General features: G+C 52.9%; 1 protein-coding gene across 3 annotated transcripts in view; it reads left to right on the plus strand.

Moving 5' to 3' along the window:
* NRP2 (neuropilin 2) overlaps nucleotides 1-27094 on the plus strand; it is a gene marked incomplete at its 3' end in the record, with an annotated part of 116745 nt that overhangs the window by 44697 nt on the left and 44954 nt on the right. For all 3 annotated transcript variants that reach the window (XM_081095601.1, XM_081095600.1, XM_081095599.1), the window contains exons 5-11: nucleotides 651-806; nucleotides 2444-2613; nucleotides 4920-5075; nucleotides 17675-17819; nucleotides 20245-20594; nucleotides 22383-22527; nucleotides 26872-26988. In XM_081095601.1, the coding sequence (XP_080951727.1) occupies nucleotides 651-806; nucleotides 2444-2613; nucleotides 4920-5075; nucleotides 17675-17819; nucleotides 20245-20594; nucleotides 22383-22527; nucleotides 26872-26988 (1239 nt within the window). The remainder of the gene's footprint in view (nucleotides 1-650; nucleotides 807-2443; nucleotides 2614-4919; nucleotides 5076-17674; nucleotides 17820-20244; nucleotides 20595-22382; nucleotides 22528-26871; nucleotides 26989-27094) is intronic.

Raw genomic sequence — 27094 nt, forward strand, 5'->3', positions numbered from 1 at the left:
ACAAGCTGCTAACCTATCTGTCGTATCGGTATAAAGAAGCTGCTGTTGTCATCATTATTATTACTATAATTCCATTATTATTAATTTAGTCATAGATGTCAAAAGGGCACAGCACCCAGGCCAAGAGGAACCAGGAACCTGTACTTCTCGGCAGGAGACCAGCATAAGGCCTGGGAATAGTCTGTATCAGCGAGGAAACTGCCTTTCGCTTTGGTAGTCATTCTCAGTGTTCTGCCCCATAACGGAGACTCGACAGCTAAGCAGTTTCATTTCCTGAGAAAAATACAAGATTTAGTCATAAAACTTGGATTGGAGCTCTGTTATTTCCTTGCTGTCTGAACAATGAAAAGTCACGTGACCTCTGGGAGCCTTGATCCTTTCTTCTGTAGAGCAGGCGTTATAATGGTACCTCTCCTGCCCATCTCCCAGGGCTGTGAGAGCAGAATGGGCGGGTCAGTGAAGGGGCCCTTTACGGTGCAGGCGAGATATTAGACATCGTTCTTAAAACATATCTTTGGTTGTTCTTTTACGCCAAGGCATACAGAGTGAGGCCCCATTGAATGACTTGCGTTTGTGGGGAAGGAGGACATACTGAACATGGAGTTTGACATTTCCGTATCTGTTGCCCTCTCTTTGTTCTGCATATCCAGTGGGTCCCCTGATCGGCAAGTACTGCGGGACCAAGACACCCTCTGAACTACGTTCGTCAACAGGAATCCTCTCTCTGACCTTTCACACGGACATGGCGGTGGCCAAGGATGGCTTCTCTGCCCGCTACTACCTGGTCCACCAAGAACCGCTAGAGAGTGAGTTGGCCGGTTGGGAACGTCTGTCCTGTCCCTTCCTCAGAGGAGGGAGGGCGTGCTAACCTCCCCAAGACCAGGGGCCTGGCGGGCATTCTGCAGAACTTGCATTGGCATCTGAGTTCAGAGAATGGGAGCCGCGTCCTCTTGTTAGGCAAAGATGAATGAAAACAGAACACATGTCCATCCGGGTGCTTGTTTCTTTAAAGGAAACAAATAGTATGTGTACCAAGAATCAGTTATTCCCAGGGAAAGTTACGGGAGCATCTCAAGTTTTCTCATCTATAAATAAAAGGGAGGTTAGTTAGGATATCTATATAACATTCCCCCTGTGCTAACATTGAGTCTGGGACCTTTTTCTTCCTCTCCAAGCCTCGGTGACCATTGTCAGAAGCAGCCATTTTAAATCTCTCTCTCTATATTTTGACGTTAAACATCTCCGGCCCCGGGTAGAGCTTATCCCACACTTCCCTTCACACTTCCAGGACCCGCAGCCTTCTGAGCTCCCGCTATGTGCCAGGCACTGTACAACATGCAGCTCTGAGCCCAGTGCTGTGGACTTGCTATCTGGGCCTTCAGTCTCCTGCCCTGAGCTCCATCTTCATATCCGCTCCTCCTGAGATGTGCTTCAACTGCGCTCCCGTTTCCCGTTAGAAACCCAGATGATAACCTAAGGACTGGAGGAGCACTTGAAGGACGGTTAGAGCAGGGGAAGTCCGCCATGATTGTAGACACATACCCCATGCTTACCTACAGGCACTGCGGCCTGGCCTGCTGCAAAGTCGATGGGTTTTATTCTGGGATTTTTTTTTTTTTTCTTCAAAGGGCTCATGAATATTGAGTGACAAGAAAGTAATATTGCAGATTGCACCAAAGTCTGCCAATGGCCAGAGCCGTCGTAAAACTAAATAGGTCTGAAACCTGAAAAGCTTGCTGGTCCTTATCAGACACATGCACTCACAAATATTGACCAGTGTCTGCAGTATCCATGGGAAGGGCAGCAATTGAACTGATGGCACAAGGTCAGAGGAAGGGACTTCGGGGTCCATCTGCCCAGACAGGTGGTTCGGGGGAAGGGAGAGTGACATGCACATGCTTACAGAGAGGTCTCCTGAAGACAGGTACCTGTTGCTTTGTAATGTCTGTCTTCTGTGCTAGAACTCATGAGACACTGGAGTGAAAGAAAGGAAGAAGCAAAAGATGCCTTCTGGGTGTTTATTAATGAAGCAGGCTTCCCACGATGTATCAGCCCACCCAAATTGCCACAGTCTATCACACATGTACCTGTATTTCAGTCATGGTGCATCTGGCGTCTGTGAGCATCTGTAGCCCGCAGCACTAACAGTTCTTGTGCTTTGGATTGTATTTTTAATTTGTGTGATGATTCTTATTTATCCACAGCCTGATTTCTTTTAGGTCCAATTTAGTTTCTTTCAGACCCAGAGGGGTTGTCAAGCTCTAGGACTTGGTGTAGTTTTTGTTTTTGTGTGGTTTTTTTAAACATGGGAGTGTATAATTAGGTCTTTAAGATGAGAGAGTGCCTGCAAGGACTTGTCCCAAGAAGGGAGGTGTGTTTTGCGAGTCCCAAGGGTATGAGATTGAGATACCTAACTCTGTGCTTGACCATCTCCGCTCCCCAGACTTTCAGTGCAATGTCCCTCTGGGAATGGAGTCTGGCAGGATTGCTAACGAGCAGATCAGTGCCTCCTCTACCTACTCTGACGGGAGGTGGAGACCTCAGCAAAGCCGGCTCCACGGTGATGACAACGGCTGGACACCCAACTTGGATTCCAACAAGGAGTATCTCCAGGTACTTGCTCAGCTATCAGAGGGTGTGCAGGGTGTGTGTGTATTGGTGGGCAAGGGGGGTGGCTCCTCATCTAGAGTGGACAGAGGGCACAAAGAAAATAAACACAGTATCCTTCAGAACACCATTCACTCATCCATCCATCCGAACAGACACATGTTCCGGCATGAATAGGCTGTGCAGGCACCGTGCTGAGTGCTGGGCTAAATGACGAGTAAGATGGACACTGCCCTGCTCCTGTGAAGCTTACCAGGCCTTGGGGACGCTGTTTGGCCGAGATGCTGTTTGCCCTGTCGCTATAGACATCCAAGGAACCGTCTATGAGCAGTTCCAGGTCTTCCTCATCCTTGGCACAGGGAGGCATCAGAAATGTGATGGGGGGAGGGGGTGGTGGGCATCTTTCTAAGGTCACGCTTGTGAGTCGCTAGCTGAGCAGGGCAGCTTCCCATGATCCTTGCTGTTCGGAGGAGCCCTGCCAGGCAGGGTTTGCACATAGCTCTCAGAAGAGCACCTGGGGAATGTCAACACCAGGAATGGCACTCCGATTGCCTGGCTGCTCTGCAGCATCTTCTCGGACTAGTTTGCTTCCCTTCCGAATAAGACTTGCCGTCACGTTAAGTAATCCTCCCTTGCATGACAGACGTGTCCAGTTCTCATCCCCAGGGAAGAGCAAGCTGCTAGTTCCCTGCTTGAGCAAGGCCCTGTGACTCACAGCAGGCAGCCGTGTGACCCGTTGACAAGCCTGTCTTCGCTCGGGTGCCACACGGTGACTTCTGCTCTGAGAAGGACATGGCAGAGCACACAATGGGGAAGGGAGAAAGACCACTGAGAAACTTTCAGGGAGGCACTCCCAGCACAACCCGAAGGCCATTTGTCACTGTCTGCCCTCCAAAAACCTTCCTCATCCTGCAAAGCTTCCAGAAACTGCTCCCTTATAATGGGCATCCCATTGATCATACCTTGAGTTGTGGTCCTTAATCACATACTTTCTCTTACTGCCAACCACCTGTTTATCATGCACCGATACCGCACTGGCTGCTTCTGTTGAATGCTTTCTAGTGCTGAGCGCATGTGAAGTAGCCAGTAAAGGCTTGCTGGGTCAAATTTTACCAGTGTGTGCTGGCTAAATTTTGATCACTTGGAGATGACCATTAAGAATCGCTGGGGCCCTAGCTGGTTTGGCTCAGTGGGTACAGCATCGGCCCGTGGACTGAAGGTTCGATTCTGGTCAAGTGCACATACCTCGGTTGCAGGCTCAGTCCCCAGCCCAGGTTGGGACATGTGAGGGAGGCAACCAATCAATGCGTCTCTCTTACAGCGACGTTTCTCTCTCTGTCTCTCCCGTCCCTTCCAAAATCAATGAAAAAATATCCTCGGGTGGGGACTAACAAACAAACAAAACGAAAAGAAACGCTGTGGCCAGCAAAAGAATGACATCCAGCGATTTCCAAATGGGTTTGGTGTTGTAGGAGGGGAGGTGCCTCGAAATGTTGGCCATCCTCCTCATGGAGCAAAGGTCAGGTCTTGGTGCACAAGCCTAATTGCTTGGGCAGACTCTACCTGCCCTTTGACCCCTGACTGACCTGAGCAACTAAATACACAATGGAGTGAGGGACGGAGGGGAGGGGAGACAGACCTGAGCTGAGATTTTGCAACTCGGGCATCGTAAGTGAATTGGATTGAATTGCACTGAATTGGAGTGGATTGGATTGGATTTAGCCATTGTTCCTTTAAAGCAGAATCTGCTTTGGCTATCCAAGGCAGGCTGCTGTTTAGTAAGAAGGGGTCATGCTTCTAGACATTCAACGATTCCCGTAAGATTAAACTTAATACTGTCCATTCAGATTTGCAAAAAGAGAGAGAAATAATCGTTACGATTTCAAAGGTGTCCTATTTAGTGTCAAATAAGTTGAGTTTCACTGTCTAGTGCAGTGATGGCGAACCTTTTGAGCTCGGCGTGTCAGCATTTTTAAAAACCCTAACTTTAACTCTGGTGCCGTGTCACATATAGAAATTTTTTGATATTTGCAACCATAGTAGAACAAAGACTTATATTTTTGATATCTATTTTATATATTTAAATGCCATTTAACAAAGAGAAATCGACCAAAAAAATGAGTTCGCGTGTCACCTCTGACACGCATGTCATAGGTTTGCCATCACTGGTCTAGTGCAATTGCAAATTGGCCCTTAATCACTGATACGTCTGAGTGATCACAGACACAGGTTGTGAGCTGCGTATGACCATTGTGTCCTTCGAAGAAAAAGCAAGACGCTGCCCCCGTCACGTCCCCGCCTCTCTTCCTCAGGTGGACCTGCGCTTTCTCACCGTGCTCACGGCCATTGCAACGCAGGGGGCGATTTCCAGGGAAACCCAGAATGGCTATTATGTCAAATCCTACAAGCTGGAAGTCAGTACTAATGGTGAAGACTGGATGGTGTACCGGCATGGCAAAAACCACAAGGTAAACCCGTTTCCCCACCTCACGGGCATGCTGGGACGGACGGATCAGGACAGGCGGGGAGAGAGGAGCTTCCACGCCAGCTCCACGCGGGGAAGGAGTCTTGTTCAGTGCAGCTCAAATAACTGATAGAGACACGGGAGATGCTGGCCCGGAAAATACTCTTCCTTATGCTAAAGTGATTGGAAAATACCATTTCTCCAACAACCTGGCTGCTGGTGCATCCTGCAGAGCAGAGAGAGAGAGAGAGAGAGAGAGAGAGAGAGAGAGAGAGCTTGCAGAGTGCTCTCTGACTGCAAATGAAGGAGAAAATCTGTTCCCAGTCCTGGTCTCCCCACACAGGATTCATTGAGCATTTATGGCCGGAGTCCCTTCCACATGCTGGGTTAACAATCACAAAACCACAGGAACCGGCAGTTCAGGAGTTACCGAGGTCTGGCAATGAAAGGGCACAAATCCTGAGAGGGATCACAATGTCCCAAAGAAGAAAGGGGACAATAAATAGCGAGGAGAAATCCATGTGTCGGAATGGCATCTGAACAGGCAGCCCTGCTTGGCACAGAGCAGTGAATATTCTCTCTCTCTCTCTCTCTCTCTCTCTCTCTCTCTCTCTCTCTCTCGGCTGGGCCTTCAGCATCAAGGGCTCACAGAGGTGTGGCCGGGCGGGTGATGTGGGGCTTTTGTTGGACATACGGACGGATGTCTGGCGCTCAGAGTTCTGAAGACACGTGGCATTCTGGCGCTGGCATTGTGGCTGTGCGCTCCGGGCCTGGGGCCTTACTGGCTGGTGGGCTCACCTGGGTTGGGGAGCTCTGGTATCACTGACTGGCCCAAGGCCCGGAAAGAGCATGCTCACCCTTCTCTGGAGGGGACTGGGGACAGAGGGAAAGGGGTCCCCTCTCTAGGGCTATTGTTCCACCAGAGCCCTGGTCCTTCGAGTTGTGAAGGGTCGAATGGGACACAGACCTAGAGAAGCCAAAAGCCTTTCCCAGCAGCGCCCTCCGCCGGTCACTGACCCCAGGCAGCTGGCTCTTGCCGTGCAGCTGGAAACCTTGGGCCCAGAAAACCCTGACTATAATGTTGGTGGCACCGTTTCACTCGGGAAATGTGAGATTTTAAAAGAGTGGATTTTTTTTTACATCAAAATTGCCATAGTAACATGGCACCATTCATCTGAAAACCGTGGCTTCTCAATATTACTAGGCATCAATGCACACAGACACAGGAATTCCCCACTTCACAGATAAAGGGGGCGCGCGAAAGACGCCCTCGCCCTGACACGTGGGGCCAGGTCTGGTTTCTCACTGACTTCGTCTGTTGCGGAAAGAGTTGTCAAATATCCCTTGGAAATGGCCAGCCTGGGTGGGCACTGGGGGTTGGGAGTGCTGTGCACCGAGTCTCCCTCCCACCCCACTCATTTTCATGCCTTCTTTCTCTACCCACCCTTTTCAGTAAGAAACTGGTAGAACCCAGGGCTTCGCCAGGTAGATGAGGGCCGGCAGCTGGGTAGCGGTGTGTCGGGGGGAGGGGGGGGGAGGGGGGACGAGGAGGCTCACCTGACCGCCGCCCTGTCCAGGCTCAGTGACTAAGCAGCGCGGGCCGGAGGGATCCTGTAGCATAAGCTGATTTTAAGAGCATGCAGATGGACTGGATGCTATTTAAAACACCATTTGTAGGGACTCTGCTTTTGGAAATACCTTAGCGCTGCACATTTTGATAGAATGCTGTCCTCCCTGGCTTTACCCCCGGTATTCGTGCTGCAGGGGAGATGTTCCTGCGAATTGAATTTTGCTTTCTGGGCGCCTTTAGAATCATTCTCCTCAACTTTTTCATATTGGATCTCCCCCTCTCTCTGTCTCTCCTCCTCCTCCTCCTCCTCCTCCTCCTCCTCCTCCTCCTCCTCCTCCTCCTCCTCTCCCTCCTCCTCTACCTACCCTTGGCTAAAATTTCCCCCCAGTAGCCAAGGGATAATTTGTTTTTGTTTTGTTATTGTCTGTTTTTTAGTGAGTCAGTCCTGCCCACATAAAGGCACTGGGGCAGAGGAGTAGCATGTCTGCTCCTGAGAAACATCCTCTTGGTACCTACAAGGAGGCGGGAGGATGCAAAGCCTGCCAATTGCACATTGCCCCCTCCCTCACGCCCCCTCGCCCCTGAGGTGTGGCAGGCGACAGGGGAGACCTGCTGGGCCCTCCCTCCACGGGTGATCTCCCTGCTCCTTCATTAGCAGATCCACCTCCCAGACGGCGGTATTTAACGTGCAGATTCCATACCGTTCAGGAGCCTCACGGCTCGCTGGGCTGTGCGGGGTGAAATCGCTGAGGGGACCATGCCAAATAGATTTGTCAAGTCTGCTGCAGTCTGATTTGATGCCACGACAGGGAGGCGGGGTGAGGAGGGGACTTGGGGGCAGTGGAGGGAGCGGCTTCGTCTATGCCGGGCGCTACCACTGAGCCTTTCTTTGTAGCTGCTGGATGGTGGGCGCCGTGCCAAGCTCACTGTGCTAAGTAGTAGCTGGAAAGCCAGATTCAGACAGCAGGACCTGTGAGCAAAGCGTCGCCGAGATGGAGGCGGCAGCCGGCTCTGCTCTGTGGGCAGGGGGAGGGCTCGCAGAGGCAGACCAGTGCACCGGGTGTGAAGGGGGAGGCGGGGTGGTGTTTGGGGCAGAAATGTGGGAACCTGATTTTATCCCCTGCACACCAATACAATGGACCAAAGACCAGGGACTTGGGGAAACTGGAGAAAAACAAGATTAATGAGCCTCAAGGTGATGGGGGATGGCTGTGCTATTTCCTTGCAAAACACTGTTTAAAAATTAGACCCAGGCTGGGCTAAGGCGAGGACTGGGCCTGTGGGGGAAGGAAGTGAGGAAAACTCAAGGACTCTTTTCCGGCCTCCCCCAGCCCAGAGCAGCCTCTTCTTCGTCGCTTTCCATCCAACAGGTAGTGGTGAGGTTGCCTGAGAGAAAGGCATGATACTGTAGCCGTGGGTAGGGCGAGCATCCCCCTTCAATACGTGGCACGGTTATGCAGGCCATATGCACAGCACATTCCCCAGTCCTTCTCCGTCCCACATGCCATAAACATGGAACCTATGATTTTCCTACAGGGCGGGTCCTCCTCATGCACATTTATGGCGTAACCACAAGGCTGGGAGCTCGGCCGCCTGCTGGAGCCCATACCCAGCCCATGTGCTCCCTTAGATTACACAAATTGCTTCCCATAGATTTCCTCAGAAACCACAAGCAGAAAACGGCTGCTTTTGGTTTCCCCAGCTGTATTAATAACACCCCAAACATAGGCAGAGTGTTGTAAATACAACAGTGGACGGTTCGCGGGTGTGTCTATAATTACAGGCGCAGTGGTGCACACATACAGCCAGGGAGAGGCGTGGAGAGAGAGGGAGGCGCTGGAAGGCAGGAGGCCTTGGCCGAGCTCCTGCTCACCTTGGAGATGCCGGTTCAGGGTCTGCACTGGAGGGAATGAGGCCAGGACCGGTGTCCCGACAGGGGGACAGAGGCCGTTGCCCGTATATGTCTAAGCAAAAGCCCCGGCCTCCAGGCCTCCCTTATTCGGTAAATGTGGGCAACTCCCCTGTTGACATGGCTCTGGGTACCTTCCTCTTGGTCACAGTGCTGCTGGGCTATTCTGATGTATTTCGAAGAAGTTCTAGCTAAAAGAGAAAGCCAAGGGGGTTAAATAGATCCTGATGACCACACTGAGGATGGAAGGGTGAGACTGGGATGAGGAAAGGTTTGGGTCCGAGAGTGTTTAGAATGGCCCCCTGGTGAGTGGCAGAAACGCCCTCCCTACACTTGACATATTAATGTAATGATGACCTCCAAGGGGCTCTGAGAACCCTCAGGCACCGACTTACTCACTTCAGAACTTAACAGGGTTTCAAAGACTGTGGACCTGAAATGCTGAGACGAGTCATTTGCCCCCTGAGACTTGGGGAACCCGGCAGTCCCTGCCGAAGGCACCTGGTCACTGGGCTCTGATCCCCGGCAGGTGTTCTCACAGTCTGGCCCATGCCTTGCTCACCGTCTTGCATGCAGAGGGAACTTCGTCTAGAGGTCAGGAGGGGTGCCTTTTCCTGGAGAGCCTGGTAGGGAGATCTGAAGGCAGGTCGCGTCTGGACTGCGTGGCTCGGAGGGCCAGGCTCGGCGCTGCAGAGTTTGGGCCCCGTCCTAGAAGCCTGAGGATGTAGAGTAGAAAGAAGTTGCTTTGCGTTTGATTTGGCCACATCCCTCGAAAACAAACAAACACCCCTACTTCAAAAATCCTCTGTCCTAGATTTGTTTTCTAAATTAAACCAAATCACTTGGAAAGCCGTTGGGGAATTTGAAAACCTCTGCGAAACGATCAGAGACTGGGGAGGGGAGTGGTGTTGGGAAACCAGACTCCCCAAATCAGTCGGCTCACAGGTGGGACCACATGGTGACCTTGATGCGCCAGGTGACCTTGCAGATCTCCCTGAGCAGCTCTGTGCCTCAGTGTTTCCATCCGCCCAGATGGAATGGTGCCCCGGCTACTGCTGGCCCAGCACCTTGGGATCCGCAGATGGAAGGCTCTCTGCCGACATAATTAATGTATTAGACCTACAAAGCTCTTCGTGAGCAGAAGCAAGTTATCCATTTAAAAAGTAACAAGGCCCCATGGGATATTTATCTGCCTCTTTTAAAATCCGAGATCTGGGCGGGGCCTGAGAAGCCATCCAGACCTCTCCCTGCATCCGATGGGGCCTGAGATGGTAACCCGCTTAGCCTCACTCTCCTCTTAGGGTGCAATCAATTCCTCCAATTAATAACTTTGAATTCTCCAAAAACACCTTTTTGCTAAACCTCCTAGTGGATGACTGGCTTCCCCTTATCCTTTCAGTGTTGTAATTGTGTTTGTTGTGTATAAGATTAGGGCAGTGACTCAAACCGTCAGCCAGCCATGGCATCAGCCTTCAGAGTCACGGCTCTGATTGCGTCGTCTCACCAGGGCTATGTGTATTCAGAAGAGGGCTGGTGCCCTTTCCAAATTCAAGTCCCCCCGTGTCTCTGCCCCCCTCAATGACAACAGAGAAGAATCCAGGGCCCTGGGTAATTAAGTTTGTCCCTTATCCGTTCGCCCTGGGATGAGCTCAGACCTTTAGCCTCTCTACTTAGGAAGCTCAAGGGAAAATTTCATTATACATAAGCTTGGAACCTTTTCTCTCTCCGGCTCCCATGGCTGGCTTCACCCAGCTCCCACGGGTGCGGAATTGTCTCCGGGAGCTGAGACCAGCCACCCTGGCTCTTTCAGCCCTGATGCTAAATTCCCCACATTTCCCAGGCCACTGCTGTGCACAGGGCCAGAGGGACAGAGCACCTAAGCAAGGGGTGTGGACGGGCGTCATCATTTTGCTTGGGGGCCCTGACCCTGGGGTTTCTAATGAGCACCAGAGCCAACACCTCATCTGGTGCATTGTGGGGTTCTTTGCTCTCGCCGTTTTCCTGCTCCCGTTTGCTGAGATCCCCCTGGAAGAGAAATGAAGGAGTCAGATAGGCTCAGGGCCTCCCTCCCTGTACCCTTTGCTTTCTCGTCTGCCCACCTGCAAGTTTAAAAAAGTGGCAATGCCCGGCTGGCGTGCTCAGTGGTTGAGCGTCAGCCTAGGAACCAGGAGGTCAGTGTTCGATTCCCTGTCAGGGCATATGCCTGGGTTTCGGGCTCGCTCCCCAGTGTGGGGTGTGCAGGAGGCAGCCGATCAGTGATTCTCTCTCATCATTGATGTTTCTCTCTCTCCCTCTCCCTTCCTCTCTGGAGTCAATAGAAATACTTTAAAACGTGGCAAGGCCTGTTTTAGGAGGTTTTCCGTGTGGAGGGCCCTTCGCAGTTAGAAGGTCAGTTTCTCCCCCGCTTTGCAGGAGGATGTTGGCCATGGCCTCCGGCCCTGCATGGCTCTGATGCTCCCTCTCCCCCACCCCATCTCCTCCGGCCCCAAATCCCTGAGCGGCCCTCCACTCCTCTCCTCCTGATGCTTTCCTGGCTCAAATCCTGAAACCCTAATCCTGTTAGTATGTATGTTCCAGGGCTCAGCGTCTCCATGGGGGTAACATAATCCTGCAGTAAATCTAGCAGCCCCACCAGGCACACACAGATGGGGATGCACATATTCTCCCCACCGCCCCCCCACCCCCAGGCAGGACACCCCCCCACCCCCCCGGCGGCCCCGCCCCACACCCCGTGGCACGCTCCTGCCTCTCTGTCTCCTCCTTCACATCAGCAAAACCGCTTGATGACAAAAACAGCCCTCAAGTGAAGGAGGAGGAGACAGGAGGGCATCGTGGTCATAGTGAGCATCTGGTGGCGAGGGAGCGTCGTCGCCCCACCCCCACCCTTACCTTCACTGACGTCCCTTCTGACTCTGCATCTGGCTGGGTTCCCACATCCACTAGAATGAAAGCAGCTTAAACCAAATTTTATCGTCTTTAAGGAAGAGTTTTAAGAGAGAAATGTCAGGACCGTGATTTACAAAAAAAAAAAAAAAGGGCGGGGGGCGAAATGTCCATTACTTAACATCATTTTCCCTGAGTGCAACAGCCCCCCTGCCCCCCACGCACGCACACACACACTGCCCCTTGCCTGTTTGGTGCAACAAATTAATTAAACAGGATGGCATTCATTAATTAACAATGCAGTTATTTATTTTTTTAAATATATATTTATTGATTTCAGAGAGGAAGGGAGAGGGAGAGAGAGAGAGAAACATCAATGATGTGAGAGAATCATTGATCAGCTGCCTCCTGCACGCCCCACACTGGGGATTGAGCCCACAACCTGGGCATATGTCCCAACTGGGAATGGAACCATGATCTCCTGGTTCGTAAGTCAACACTCAACCACTGAACCACGTCGGCCGGGCTAACAATTTATTTTTACACAGGGATTCGATAGCTGGTTTTAGAGGAAGTGCAGGGGGAGGGGGTGGAGAGCGAAGACGGGCCCCGGGCTGAGGATGCGTCGGTACAGTTGTTTCTGAGACGAATTTTTAACAGGAGCTACTCCTGGTTTCCCCCGTTTCTGCCCTTCATTCCCACCTCCCCTCTTGCCGCCTGCCTCGTCCTCCTCCTCCTTCGGTGTCTGTGCCAAGTAGATTGAAAAGGAGAAGTTTGGGCGCAATGAAACATTTATTAGTGGAGAGGAGTATTTTTTATTTTGTTAAAGAAAAAAGTGGAAGAATGTCTCCTGCACACTTTCTACCTCAGGGCCCCAGCGCTGTGCTGGCTTTGAAAAATTCCCTGCTTTCTCTGCAGTCCCTGGAGCGGGCTGCATTCAGATATTTACAGCAAAGTAGAAACAAACTGTAGGTCGCACCACAGGTAATGAAGAGACAGGCGTGTGCAGACTGAATCCCGAAGCCCTGTGCGAAGGGGAGGCCGTGGCCATACCCAGAGCCTGCATCTTCCGCCAGGGCCTGCTCGCTGAGCCAGGGGAACAGCCAGGTAACACCGTGAGCCTTCACCCCAAGGCCTTGGTGGACGGGGCATCTCTACCGTCCTGGGCACCTGGATGTTGATGGCAGACACTAATGGCTGTAAGACAGGGACTGCGGCCCTAGCCAGTTTGGCTCAGTGGATGGCACGTCAGCCTGCAGACTGAAGGGTCCCGGGTTAGATTCCAAACAAGGGCACATGTCTGGGTTGTGGGCTCAATCCCCAGTAGGGGGCATGCAGGAGACACCAATCAATGATTCTCTCTCATCATTGATGTTTCTATCTCTCTCTCCTTCTCCCTTCCTCTCTGAAATCAATAAAAATATATTTTAAAAAAGAAAAAAAAAGGGACTGAGGCCGGCAGGAAATCCCCAGCCCAGAGGCCTCCAAGGTAGGCAGGCGAAAACACTCACTGTTCTCAGCCAGAGTCACTGCATAGAGTGGCGCTTTCTGGGGCAATATTTCTATATAGATAATGCCCTTTATTTTACATAGTATCACAGTTCATGCCTGTGAGCTCTCAGGCATGGTCAAACATGTTGATTTTCTTTTCCTGGTTTGGACGGGGCACAGTATAGATAATAATACAACTGGGGTGTTGGATAGCAGCCAGCGTAATTGGCACGTGCCCCCTCCCCCAGAGGTGCAAATCAGAAAATCCACGAGGTGCTGCTGGTTTCAGATTCTCTCTCACGGAAAATAAACCAAAGGTCTCGAGAATCAATTGGAAAGTGTTGGATTATGTTCAGCATTCAGCGAAGCACCAAATGGATTATCCAAACCACTTTGTGCCCTGAATTGTTTTTCAGACTTGCTTTCACAGAGATACATTTGAAGAAATCTTTATGCTCAACAGAGCTTTTATAGCTATATCCTATATAGATTTGTTTGTTTTTTTCTATTCCCACTTCTTCAGGAAGTGAGGGTCACCTTGAGCCTATTTCTGGTTTTCCTTTGGGTAGTAAGGCAACCATACCAGCATTTTTCTTTTAAAATTGACAAAAGTGTGTACCATCTGTGACATCCAGCTTTTAAAGCAGATGTTATCGTTTGATCATCGCATTGGATACAGGCCTCGCTGGGTGTACCGCACGCTGACAACCCACAGAGCTTCCTCAGCCTTGGGGACATCTCACTGCGAAGTGATGGTTTGAAAATTTCTGGCCTCGAGGTTCCACTTGGGAGTCGATGGCTTTCAGAACTGGAACTCTTCCGATTTAACAAAGACCCGCTTGCTACTTGTGACGCAGCTTCCACTCTGACATCTGCCCTGGGTGTAGTGCAGGCAATGGAGCCGGCAGGAGGGCTGGTAGTCTTAGCAGCATCTATCTGCAAGCCTGTTAGAGACTTCATTTTCCTGAAGGAGAAACCAAGGTATCTAAGGTTTATTGATTTGCCTATAGTGATTCAGTGAGTCGGCAGGGAATAGGGAATAAAACCAATTTCCTGGCAGCATTTCCGGTGCACACAACTCCTTACCTTGCAATGCCTAGACTGGAAGCCAAGAATCCATCTCAGAGAATTTGATCAGAAAACAGATGACGGGTGATTCGGAAACCACAGAAGCATTGAGAAAGTCATAAAGATGTATAATATATGATCGCATTTACCAGCTATAAATAGGGAGAGGCAGGGAAAAAAATAGAGACCTTGTAAATCCATTGGGTCAGGAGGAAGAGAAAGTGCTTAATATGTCATTAAAAATGGATTTTCATAAATGGCACTTGGATAGCTTTGGGCAAAAGACAATATGTAAGGAGCAAGGTGTGGTTATTTATTACTCTTCGTTATTAATAATTCCAACTGTTATTGAACCAAAACATCAACGAGGTGGACTCTCCCTGTGAGTGGGGTGCTCACCACGTGTGTTCTGGCATCTCTGTAAGTGTATGAAAACCCACAGCACTTGTCCACAAAAGCTCTGAGCTCCAGGGAACACAGGGTAACTGGTGCCCTGTTATAAAGTGGACACTCCCAAGGCAGTGCTGGATAGGAAAACTCTTGTGAAGGAAGCCAGAAAGGGCAAGAATCGGGGGCCAGAAAGGACCTTACAAATCAACTCACACAGTCCCCTCATTTAATAGAGGAGGACGTTGGGGCCCACACTTTTGAGCTAATTAGCAGTAGAATCTGTCTCCTGAATCCCAGTTCAGTGGTGGTTGGGTGTTTTGGGATTTCCCCCCCTACTATGCCACATTCAGAGTGGACAGTATATGAATAGTTTCATAAACTAATATGGTATTCCTTTAGCAAAGGGTCCAAATTGCAGGGGGCAAATATAAGCACAAGGTCAAGAGCAAACAAAAATCCAATAAGGGACTGGGCTCAGAAATGTGAAGGGTCATTTGAGGCCACGTGGGAAGAGCCTCATTTGGTCCCGGGGAGGGAGACGCTGAGCAAATGGAGCGGCAGAGGGACGTTCAATGTGAGCAGCCAGGGTGATGGCCTGGGGCAGGTAAACCAAGCGTGTGCCTCCCTCTGGCTGATGTCACTGTGGGCAGAGACCTGGCGGTGCTCCCTCCAAGCCTGTGAGCACATGCATCATGGGAAAACCAACCTTCTCCCGGGACATGCACACACGCGAGTGCACACACACGCAGCCACACTCACGCACACACCAGCCTCCCAAAGGCAGTCCAGAGACACAACCATTCCTGAGGGGGAGGAAAGAAAGGTTCCTTGGTATTATCTGCCCAAGCTGAGCAATGACGGGGTCAGATATTCAGAACATATGCAACATGTTGTGTTTCTAAACAGGACCAGCGTGTGGGTACCGTGGATTGCAGCTGGCTTAAAGTTTGAATCCACTCCACACCCCAATTATGCATTCACATGGCCATCAAGCCCCTCCCCTCCAACTCTGTAGCATCTCCTGACGGAGGCCACACACAGTCATTGTCACCGCCCTCAGGGAGCTGGCCAGTGGAGGCCCCCACTGCCCACAGCACCCACCGAAATCAGCAGAGTGCTGCCCTCGCTTCTCCTTGCCAAACAACACAAAGGCAACCAGCCTCTGCCGCCTGCGAAGCCTAGGAAAACTGATAGATCTTCCCCAAATGCCGTCTCTTCACCTGTCCCTTTCCTCAGAGTCATGGAGCCCCCTATCAGCACCCAGGAGGCCAAGGAAAGGGCCTGGGGAGGCCAGACCTTCCTGGGCCCTATTCCCTCCTTCCTGCCATCCCTCTCTGAGATGAAGAGCCTCGGCCTCTCTCTCCACCTCTCTCTGAACTTCTCCCAGCTGCCCGGCTCTCCCCTCTTTCCGTGGGTTTCCCTGGCCCTTCTTTGTCTCTTCTCCCCCCTCTTTATCCTCAGGCACGAAGCATCAAGCAGCCAGAGCGAACCTGGGCTATGTGAGTGTCCAGCAGTCCTGCCTCTGGGCTTCCTGTGACCCGCAAGGCAGTTGAGGGGGAGACTAGCCACCTTAGGACCAGGACGGAGGGAGATTCCCAGGAGTCCGTGGGCTCAGCACCCAGAACAAGAGATTTAAACAGAATGTGTTGGACTGGTGAAACCTTTCTTCCTCTCCTTTCCTCTGTTTGTCTTAAGCAAGCCACTTCTCATTTGGTTGCAGAAGGTGTGACGTCTCTTAGCCCTTCACCCTCGCCAGCAGAGGGGGGCTGTGTATTAAGTGGCTCTCACCTTGGACCTGAGCAAGCAGGAAATACGGCGGGGTCCAGGCTGCCTGACGGCAGGGCTCCTACCTACACTTCCAGGCTGTTCATTGGCTCTGAGCTTCTGGCCGCTCCAGAGCATTCTCAGTTGAGATTATAAACACACTGGTAGCAGCCGCTCCGCCTCAGCGAATCCGCGCTTGGAGACCTTCAGGCTCCAGGACTCCTGGCCACCAACATAAATACCGCGCATGTGTCCAAAGAGATGCGAGTCCACCTAAGAGACCGCGGCCTAAAAACGTGACAAGGCCTTCGGGTCCAGGCAGACCTCTCTGAGCCTCAGTTTCCTCGTCAGTAAAGTGGGACTAGTAATACCTGGCCCCGGGGTGTTGTGGGCGTAATTGTCTTTACAGAGTGTCTGGCTCGAAGGTGTTCATATTCAGATGTACCAGTGTCCCGGCCTGTCAGTGACCCCCTGGCACGGCCCAGCTATCAGGAGCTGAAGCATCTATCCCCAACCCCCACCCAGGAGAAATTGCTCGCTGCTGCAGAGTCGGCTGTGAGTGGATTTGCACTCACATGGTTGTGACAGCCGTGACAGGCATGATTTAAAAGTGGTGGTTGGTTAGTTGGCCTTTCCCTCCACCCTTATCCAGGAAACCGAGAGGAACTCGCATAGACTTGCCCCAGCTATTCTGTTTTCTGTGGAGCGCACACCCACAAAGCCTCAGGTCCATATGGCCGCTATTGATTCGGGCCATCTGCTAGGCCAGGACTCGCTCCCACCATGTTGGGTTAGAAGCTCTTCCAAAAAGCCTTTCCTCCCATCAGAGGCGCCTTGGTCAGATGGGGACAGGGATGGATTTCATTACAGGGCGGGGACCACAGTGAGAGGAAGCCGGGGCAGGGCTCCGAGGGGACCGTCTGCAACCCTGACCCCACAACAAAGGCCAGGAGAACCCAGAACATGCTGATTGACACAGGGGCTCGGGGCTAGACGGGGCCCTCCACCCTTTCACCCGTTCGTTCTTGGCACAAGGAGGCCTCTAAGTAACTAAGGAAAACAGCAGATTATCATTAAACACCCTGCAAATAGCGCCAGACGCCTGCAACACGAGGAAAGGGGAGAGTCAAGTTCAAGCTAGCGGGTGAGGTCCGGTGGCCCTAAAAGAGGACATTTCTGCTCCATTTTTAAAGGAAATCCCACTCTTTCCCCTCTCCCTCGGCTTCTGACATGTTTTCCTTTTCCAGGCGCCTTCCTCGGCTCGCTCTCAGCCCAGGGGCAACATTGTCTTTGCCTCCCAAAGTGTGTGCGAAGACCCCTGACTGTTTTCAAGTCAGAGCTCTGTGGGGCATTAACGTTGTTCTTCATGGCGCTGCTCAAAAAGCCCCCAACCACAAGCCCACTGATTATTTGTAAACCGGAGGGGAATAACGTTCAACAGAACTTTCCCACCCCCTTCGAGGGCTGCGCGCGGGGCCTCGCTGCACGTGGGGATGTGACTCACGTGGTTCCGCGTCCTCTGTCACAGGTGTTCCAGGGCAACAGCGACCCCACGGAGGTGGTTTTGAACAGGCTGCACACGCCGCTGCTCACGAGGTTCGTCAGGGTCCGCCCTCAGACCTGGCACGCGGGCATCGCCCTCCGGCTGGAGCTCTTCGGCTGCCGGGTCACAGGTGAGGTGGCGCCCCGGGGAGGTTGGGAGCGGATTGTGTCCTGGCTCTGCTATCTCTCGGCCCATGATTGCACCACGTGACCTTCCGAGAAGGAGTGGGCTCGGGGACTCAGATCCTAGCAGCCCCCCTCTCTTCATTCAGGGGGTGTTTATTAAACATCTACTGTCTCCACTAGCTAACATCTATTGAATGCTGAGGCGCCAGGCTCCATGCCAAGCACTTGGGTGTGTTATCTTCCATAACCTTCAGAAGTGCTCTCCATTTCACAGATGAGGAGACAAGACTTGGAGATTTAGGTCCCCCCCCCCCCCCCCAGCACTATGCGGTAGAGCCAGGATTTGAAACGAGGCAGTTTGAAAGAGCCTGGCTCTCAAATAACATTTTCTGGTCCTAGCTGGTTTGGCTCAGTGGATAGAGCAGTGGCCTGCGGACCAAAGGGTCCCAGGTTGGATTCCGGTCAAGGGCACACACCTTGGTTACAGGCCCCTCCACGGCCCCGGCGCTGGTCAGGGCTTGTACAGGAGGCAACCAATTGATGTGTTTCTTCCACATCAATGTTTCTCTCTGTCTTTCTCTTCCACTCTCTTTAAAAATCAATGGAAAAATGTGAGGATTAACAAAAAACAAACAAACAAACAAAACAAACAACACTTTCTGCTGCCTCAACTGGGGGCCAAGAGCTATGCAAGGCATTATGGATACAGGGATGAGCACAACAGACCCAGCTCGGAGGGGACAGCTAGACAAGTTGGGGAGACATAGTTATAAGCCAACAAATGCACAAATAAAGGTAAATAAAACCATGATAAAGAACACTGTAGGGGACCTGCCCCAGTCTTGGAGGTCAGGGAGGAGGACTTCCTTGAGGAAGTGGTGGCTGAGCTGAGGGCAACGGGCAAACAGGCCTCCCATCCAAGTACTAGCCAGGTCCAACCCTGCCCAACTTCCGAGACCAGACAAGATGGGGTTCAGGGTGGTAAACCACACAGGCCTTACAGACTAGAGGGAAAGGCCACAGGGAGTGGTCACCGTTTGCTCAATGGCACAGGGGCCAGAGGGACCAAGAGAGAAAGTGAGAGGGCGGGCAGGGAATGTGGGCCGAGACCCCAGGGGTACAATGTGGAGGATGGATTAGATCAGTGGTTCTCAACCTTCCTAATGCCGTGACCCTTTCATACAGTTCCTCATGTTGTGGTGACCCCCAACCAAAAAATTATTTTCGTTGCTACTTCATAACTGTAATGTTGCTACTGTTATGAATCGTCATGTAAATATCTGATATGCAGGATGCATTTTCATTGTGACAAATTGAACATAATTAAAGCATAGTGATTAATCACAAAAACAATATGTAATTATATATGTGTTCTCCGATGGTCTTAGGCGATCCCTGTAAAAGGGTCATTTGACCCCCAAAGGGGTCGCGACCCACAGGTTGAGAACCGTTGCCTAAGGGGAGTGTGCATCCTAACCACCTAGGGGATGGTTTTCTGTCCCTTCACTTTGCACAAGGCGCCCAGCGAGGACTCAGTGAAAACTCATTTTCTGGAAAATTGAAAAGAGAGAACCAGTGGATTTGAAGAGTTGGGACCACCTGGAGGGTCTGTAATTCAGTGTCCAGGCACCTAAAGCGCACTGACAGAGGGCCCGCCTTCTCCACGCGCTCATGTGCTCCAGAAATATTTACCGAAGGCCTGCTGTGTGCAGGCCCCATGCTGGGAGCTGGGGCCTGAGAAGTGAGCTAAGCAGATGGGGCCTCTGACATCAGGGAGCTTTCGGGCTAGTGGGCAAGATAGGTAATTAGCAAAGACAAGTGCTGGACCATTCAGAACGAAGATGGGTGTCTGGAGAAAAAGAACAGGAGCTCCGAGCAAGAGTGACTAGAAGGACTTCATTAACTTGGTTGAAAGTTTGGGACAGCCTTTCCGAGGCTGTGACCTGTACCTTTAGGGGGTGAGGAAAGGTTAGCCCGGTGGTGACAGAGGGGAAGAGCCTTTGGGGCAGCAGGAGCTGGTGTCACCAACAAAGATCTGAGAGTCCTTGGCGAACAGCGCTAGATGCTTCGGCACGTCAGGCTCTGGGCTGTGAGCTTTCGTACAGTAACTAATGGAACCCTCGCAGCAACCCTCAAGAGGTGAGCACTGCTGTTAGTCCTCCTTTAGACCTGGGGAAACTGAGGCATGGGGCAATCCAGTCATTTGTCTGAGGTCATGCAGCTAGTTAGTGGCGGAGCAAACATGAACCCCGGCAGCCTGGCTCCCAGTCTTGGATCTCGGCACTATTCTACCTTGGAGTGCAAAGAAATCAGTGCTGACTTAAAGTGTTCGATACCAGTGGGTTTTTTTTACAGCTCCCTACTAATACGGTGTCCCCAGTGACTGTGGTGTCAGCCCTGACCTCCTGCCTCTTCCTCCCCTCCCCACAGACGCCCCCTGCTCCAACATGCTGGGCATGCTCTCGGGCCTCATCACGGACGCGCAGATCTCCGCCTCCTCCACCCGCGAGTACCTCTGGAGCCCCAGCGCCGCCCGCCTGGTCAGCAGCCGCTCGGGCTGGTTCCCCCGGATCCCTCAGGCCCAGCCGGGTGAGGAGTGGCTGCAGGTGGACCTGGGAGCGCCCAAGACGGTCAAAGGCGTCATCGTCCAGGGGGCGCGAGGAGGAGACAGCATCACTGCGGTGGAGGCCAGGGCGTTTGTGCGCAAGTTCAAAGTCTCTTACAGCCTGAACGGCAAGGACTGGGAATACATCCAGGACCCCAGGACCCAGCAGCCAAAGGTAGGGGTGCCTGGAGGGCTCTAACCTTAAGTCGGGGGTGCTGGTTTCCCATCCAGTGATCACCAAATCCCTACAATCCAGTATGAGGAATACTCATTAAGAGATTACTTTGTGCCAGGCACTGTGCTAACTGCCTTATTTTAATCCTTATTATTATTATTTCAATCCTTCCAACAGGTTTAGAAGGTAGACCCTTTGTCACTCCCATTTTAGCGATGACACACTGAGGCTCGAGGGTACGCCCAGGGCCCCACAAGGTCCCTGTGGTAGTTCCACGGTTCAGACCCCTTCGTGAGGCTGCCTCCAGAGCCCAAACGCCTTACGGTCAAGTTCGACGCCTTTTGTATGCTCTCCCAGATAAAGTTTCCTTCCAATTGGCCAGACATCCAAAGGCGATGTGGTTTTTGGAGGCTAAACTGTAGAAACGGGGACTTTACTTCCAAAAACAACTGTGCTTTCCTGAGTGTGGCCGCCCTCCTTTGTAGCTCCCGAGTCTGGACTGTTAGATCTTTCCCGCCTGGTACTGCGGCCGGGCGAGGCAGGGAGGACAGCCCCTGCCGTCAGGGGCGTGAAGGCCGGCCTTCCAGGCCCGGAGCAGCCCCAGGAGGGGGAAGACATCGTTTCTCTTCTCCAGGTCAATTTCCCGGCTAGCCAGGCCTTCCCAACCTCATGTCTAAGTTTCCCCTGGTTTTCCTCCGAAGAGCAGAGCCCCTAACCAGGAAGGGGTAGCCCATGTCCCTACTCAGCCCCTTTACTAAGCAAGTGTGCTCATTCTTGACACTGAGGCAAGGGCTGGGCTGGAGGTTTGCAATACTGATGTCAGCTCCCAGCTCGCCATTCCAGGGGCTGGAAAGGCTCAGGGCTCGGTTACGGGAACCTTTGGTGGGTGGAGAAGTTGGATCCTGGTTCTTCTTAACCACTGGGGGGGTGGGGGGGGGGGGCGCGGTGCTGGGAAAAGAGAGGGTCTTTGCCAGGGGCAGAGCCCGCCCTCCCCGGGACAGCACCCCTTTGGGAGCTGTGGACACAGACACCCTGCAGCATTCCCCATGCTGATCACCAAGCCCCTGACTGTCCCCACCCCACCTTCCCCTAAGCCAGTGGCTCCCAGGTGTGCTCTGGGTCGCCACCCCCCCCCTCCCCCCGACTTCAACCGGGGCGGCCCCTCTGTCCTCCGTTTTATGTACTGGGGCTCTAGGCAAGTTTTCTTTTGATAGAATTGCCTCCACTAAGCAAAGGCTTGGGGAACAGTCTCTGACTATCAGTGTGTGACCAGCTGTTGCGAAGGTCACTTTCCCTTCTGCCTCTCCGTGAACTTGGACCATCAGTCAACTGGGACTTTCTACATCTAGACTTTCAAGCATTAGAAAAAGGACTAGGTTAGAACGTCTGATTCCTAATAAACTGAAAAGTTCGGAACAGGCAAGGCAGCCTGAGCTCCCTTCTCTTCTCTCTGGGGCTAAGTCCAGCGTGAGACTCATTCGGAGCCGAGTTCTTTTCTGAGGGCTCAGTTCAGTCCCAGGATAGAAGGCGGGACCAGGCAATGACACTCAGACCTGCTCCCCCTTCCTTCCCATGGTCTGGGCCTCTCACCATCTTCCGAATGAATACGAACCTTGGCCTGAGAATGGAGCTCCCAGAGACCGTCATGTCCAGCCACCACGAGGCAGCTAGAACGCTGCCTTCTGTTGGTTGCGAAGGGTGGGAAGGAGAAGGGGGAGGAAAGGGAAGACGGGATGATGGAGGAGGGGTCCCCCATAAGAAGGGCTAAGCAGCCTGTCTCCCCTGCAGCTGTTTGAAGGGAACATGCACTACGACACCCCTGACATCCGAAGGTTCGACCCCGTCCCTGCGCAGTACGTGCGGGTGTACCCCGAGAGGTGGTCGCCAGCGGGAATCGGGATGCGGCTGGAGGTGCTTGGCTGTGACTGGACAGGTAAGACCCTGGCTCCTCAGGATGCCCTGGGCGGGGGGCGGGGGGGAGGTGGGGGTCAGACCATGACGTGGATGGGGCAGAGGGGCCACCCCTCCCTAGCTGAATCCCTCTCCACCGAAATGCTGCGCCCTGCTCACCCTGGGCCCTGCCATGTTCTCCTGCCTCAGACCATGGGCGCTCAGCCTCTGGTCTTGGGGGTTTCTCAAGGGAGGTACTTTGTCATGTTTAAAGGATCGTTTCAGCTCTCCAGCCCGAGTCTCTCAAAAACAAATCACAACCACACACCACACACCCAAATTCAATTAGATCCTGACTCTTCAGGCCAGGGAGCTTGGCTGTTGATTTAGGGAAGGGAGAGAAAAAACAACCCCTCATGATAATCAAGTAATCGGTTTATGCATGAATCTGGCCTCCAGATGTCAGCGGCTATGAGACTTCGTTTTCATTTCGAAGCCACATCTGTAAAAGGCATTCATTTGCTCAGGAGGGACCCGGTTGCTGGGACCTCTTCCCAGTGTGTGGCAGGAGATGGCTCATTCCCGCCCTCGCCAGGCAGCCGGTCCTGGGAGCGCCTCTTAATTCTCCTTCACAAGGAGGGGGCCCCTGAGCATGCCCACCCTTTGCTGGGAAGCGCCCTGCTCTTCTGAGTCAGCCCCACCTGTCCCCTAGGCACCAGCCCTCCTCCCCCCACAGACCCCCGGAGCGCACTCACTGCTGCCAAAGAGCTGGGGCGGCCAGAGCCCCAGGCCAGCAGGAGCGAGCGGCAGGCGGGCTGAGCCCCCGGCCCCCTCCACCAGGGCCCAGGTATCTCCATTCTCCTGCCTGCGCTGTGCCTGTCACCAGCAGGGGATCGTGGAGGATTGATAAGGGCATGTCGGAGGAGTGCTCTCGGCTCCCAGGGAGAAAAGTGCACAGAGGAGGGGGCCCATGGCGGCACGCAGGTGGGAATCGGGCCCAGACCGGCCTCCCTCCCCCTCGGAGTGCAGGCAGTCCTCATGAGCACATCTAGTGGGGAGACACTTACTCCCCATTAGGTAGGACTAGGGCCAGGTCTCCGAGGAATGTGGGTCACCTGCCCATTTGAGGCGCTGAAAACGGCGGCTTCTAGCCCAGTGGCTTTCAAGTGGTTTTAACCACATTCCACAAGTTAAAATAAATTTATAAAACTACCCACCAGATTTACAAGTGCATGCACGCACACGCACACACACACACACACACACATACACACACATAAGCACACACGTGTGTGCCTATGGGGAACAGTGTGCCACTGAGTGCCTAGACCAGGGGTCCTCAAACTTTTCAAACAGGGGGCCAGTTCACTGTCCCTCAGACCGCTGGAGGGCCGGACTATAGTTTAAAAAAAAAAAAACAACTATGAACAAGTTCCTATGCACACTGCACATATCTTATTTTGAAGTAAACAAAACAAAACAGGAACAAATACAATATTTGTATTTGCATGTGGCCCACGGGCCGTAGTTTGAGGACCCCTGGCCTAGACTCTGGCCACAGATTGCCAAGTGTAAGTCAGACACGTTACTTAGCCCTCAACATCTCAGGTATCTTAGCTGAAAAACGGGGGTGATCGTGGTATAGCTACACCCCCTAGGGTTATTATGAGGATTCCACAAAATAATGGATGTCAAGTACCTAGACTGCTGCCTGGCATCTAATAAACCTGTTAGGATAAGTAAGTATGACTGAGACAAAAGGTTCCCAAAGCAGTGCTCATCCTCACCACGTGCGTGCGCGCTGACGTGTTATCGCTGCTATGTTTAAAATGCTGGTCACGACCCATTAAATTGATTCCACAACCTACTAATGCATGTGACATACAGTTTGGGGGGAAAATCACAAGTCAAAGCCAGCGCCTCTTTCACAGATAAAGAAACTGAGTCCCAGAGAGAGGAAGCCAGCGGCAGAGGTCGCTCAGCCCGCTGGGGGCTTGCTCACACTTCCGTCCTGTCCACGGGCCCCTGGGCCGGGCCTCTCCCGGCTGGCCCTGCTCTCTGACCGGCCGGACAGTGGCAAATGGCTTTTTCCACGTATTGCACCCCGACCCCAACCTGGCCCAAATGACACTGGTGACGGTCAGCAACAGGTTTCTCATTTCAAAGTCCTGCCCGGCCATTCCTCGGAACAGCAGAGTTGGGGCTCATTACCCTCTGCCCGGCCTCCCTCCCTTTGAAGTCTCGGACATCTGGTTTCAATTGCAGTTTAACAGGCACTTGCCTCGGAGCGCCCAGTACAAACACTGTGGACACAGAGGCTGCTGCTGTTTCCTCGCTGTCAGCCACACGCCCTGCCCTCTGTGGCCTCCCCGGCCCGCTGTGCCCCTGCACTTAGCCTCATCGCCACCGATCCGCTGACCCATCTTGCTACCTCGCATTTCCAGAAACTGCTCTGCCAGGGCACGTGGCTCTCTGGCTTGTCACGTGCACACCCGTTTGTGCGACTCATCCTTGGTTCATGCCTTCCATTCCTACCCCAGAAGGATCCCAGGGAGAAGGATGGGCCGGGCCGGGTCCCTGCCGCTAAGTAATGTGACAGGGCTGCTTCACCTGTTAGTCGATGTGTGTTTCCAATGATTACTTCTTGCCTTGCTGCCTGGAGTTTGCTGTACAATTGAGTTTGAGATTCCGTGACACAGTGACAAATTCGAACTTACAAATTGGGACGCTTCGAGGGTATTTGCTGTTGACTGTGAGCAAGAGGCAGACACGGCGAAGGGAAGTCTGAGAGGTTAGGTGCGTAGTCCTTAATAGCAGAAAGATGGGAAATCGACCGTGAAAAAGCGTTTCAGCGTATTTAGCGGGTTCCTTCAGCTCCTGGCTTTATTAAACGGTATCCTGAAGGGGACCTGACAGAGACGCCTGATCACACACAATGGCGCCAAGGAGCAGGTACAGAAATGGGAGGAACCACGCCTGGGCGGACTCGGGGAGTTTCGTGGGAGCACAGCTCTGGGACGGAGACCCCGCCCCACGACACATGGGTTTGAACACCAGTCGCCAGCACTCCTTTTTGCTCCACCAAGGGCCTGACTCACGGTTTAATTCATTTCACAAACGGTTGCTGAATGAATGACTGGGGTGAGCAAATAAACAAGTGAATGGAGAGGTGAATGAATCACCAGGTCAGAACTGACTGCCTGCAGCCAGGTTGGGCCCAGCCCGCTTTTGTTGCATTCTAGTTATTATAATATTTTGAATAAGTTGCCAACATGGATAAGTCTGGAGGTTTTCCATGGGGATTCTTGGATTTGGGGGCGGGGGGATTTCTTTTTTTTTGTAAGATCTGGCCACACTTGGCCACCTCCCCGCTCTTCCTCACCCCCATCCCTCAGGGCCTCAATCAGCTGGAGCCAGTCCTGGTGGCCCCCTAAATCAGGCAGGCAAGGTCCCCTGCGCCACCTTCTGTCCCATCCTTGACTCTCCCCAACCCCCAGCCTGCCTGGCAGCAGCTATTGAATTTAGGAAGCTTTTGACTCTGCCACGCCTTATTGTTTATTACATGGTCTCCTGAAGGGGCCTCACAAAGACGCCTAGTCACACACATGGCGCCAAGGAGCAGGTTCAGCTTCTGAAGGCTCAGCCCCACACGATTCCCACCAAGGGTAGTCTGAGTCCCTTCGAATCCGCAGTCCTTTCCGTTGCTTTTGTGCAAACGTGAACAGCAGTGTTGGGATCACACCCTCCAGGCACCGGCTTTGCTTACGGCTTTGGTGACTGTGCCGCCCAGGTGGGGTGAGCTTTGGTTCCCAAAGTTCTGTATTCACGCAAAAGCAGGGGTGAGGCTGGAAGGCATGTCGGCTGCCACCCAAGGGGAGGGGCACAGGTAGGTGCTAGGTTTCCTCTGAACCGAAGCTCAGGTCGTTCAGCAAGACGCATGCAAACTGGTTTTGATGAGCGTCATTCATTTTGTGTGTTTGCTCACCCACACTTCTGTCTTAACGGACCACCCGGAGTGTGGCTTAGCCCCGCCTCCAGGTCAGCGTCGCCCACATTCATTCTTGTCTCGTGTGGCCCTGTCTCGCGTGGCCTTCATGCCGGCCTCAGGGCCTCTGCGGGGCAGGAAGGCCTTAGCAGGGGCTTGTATCGGGGCCTCTGTCCGGCCTGTTTCTGCAGCTTGAGCCCATTTTCGTTCAGCTCGGACAACGCCCCGACATCATTGCCGGCACACGGGGGTGGCTCAGGGTGCCTGTGTCCCGCCTTTCTTCTCCTTCTCTGAGGGCCCACACTCAGACAGGAAACCTGGTGTGGGGCCTCTCCCTCCTGCTGCGTTTCAGTGCTGGCTGCTGTGTGCGGCATTCACGCCCCTTCCTTTGCCTTCACGCAGATGCCAAGCCCACCGTGGAGACACTGGGTCCCACCGTGAGGAGCGAAGAGACCACCACCCCGTATCCCATTGACGAGGAGGCCACGGAGTGCGGGGAGAACTGCAGCTTTGAGGACGGTGAGGGTCGGGGTCAGCGTCGCATTCATCCGGGATGGCAGGGGTGCTGACCAGTGGGGATGGAGGCTGACCTGTGACTGGGCAAGGACCTGGGGGTCGCTGGGTC

Source organism: Myotis nattereri (genome assembly GCF_964212035.1).
Source record: "Myotis nattereri genome assembly, chromosome: 7".
Taxonomy (NCBI): Eukaryota; Metazoa; Chordata; class Mammalia; order Chiroptera; family Vespertilionidae; genus Myotis; species Myotis nattereri.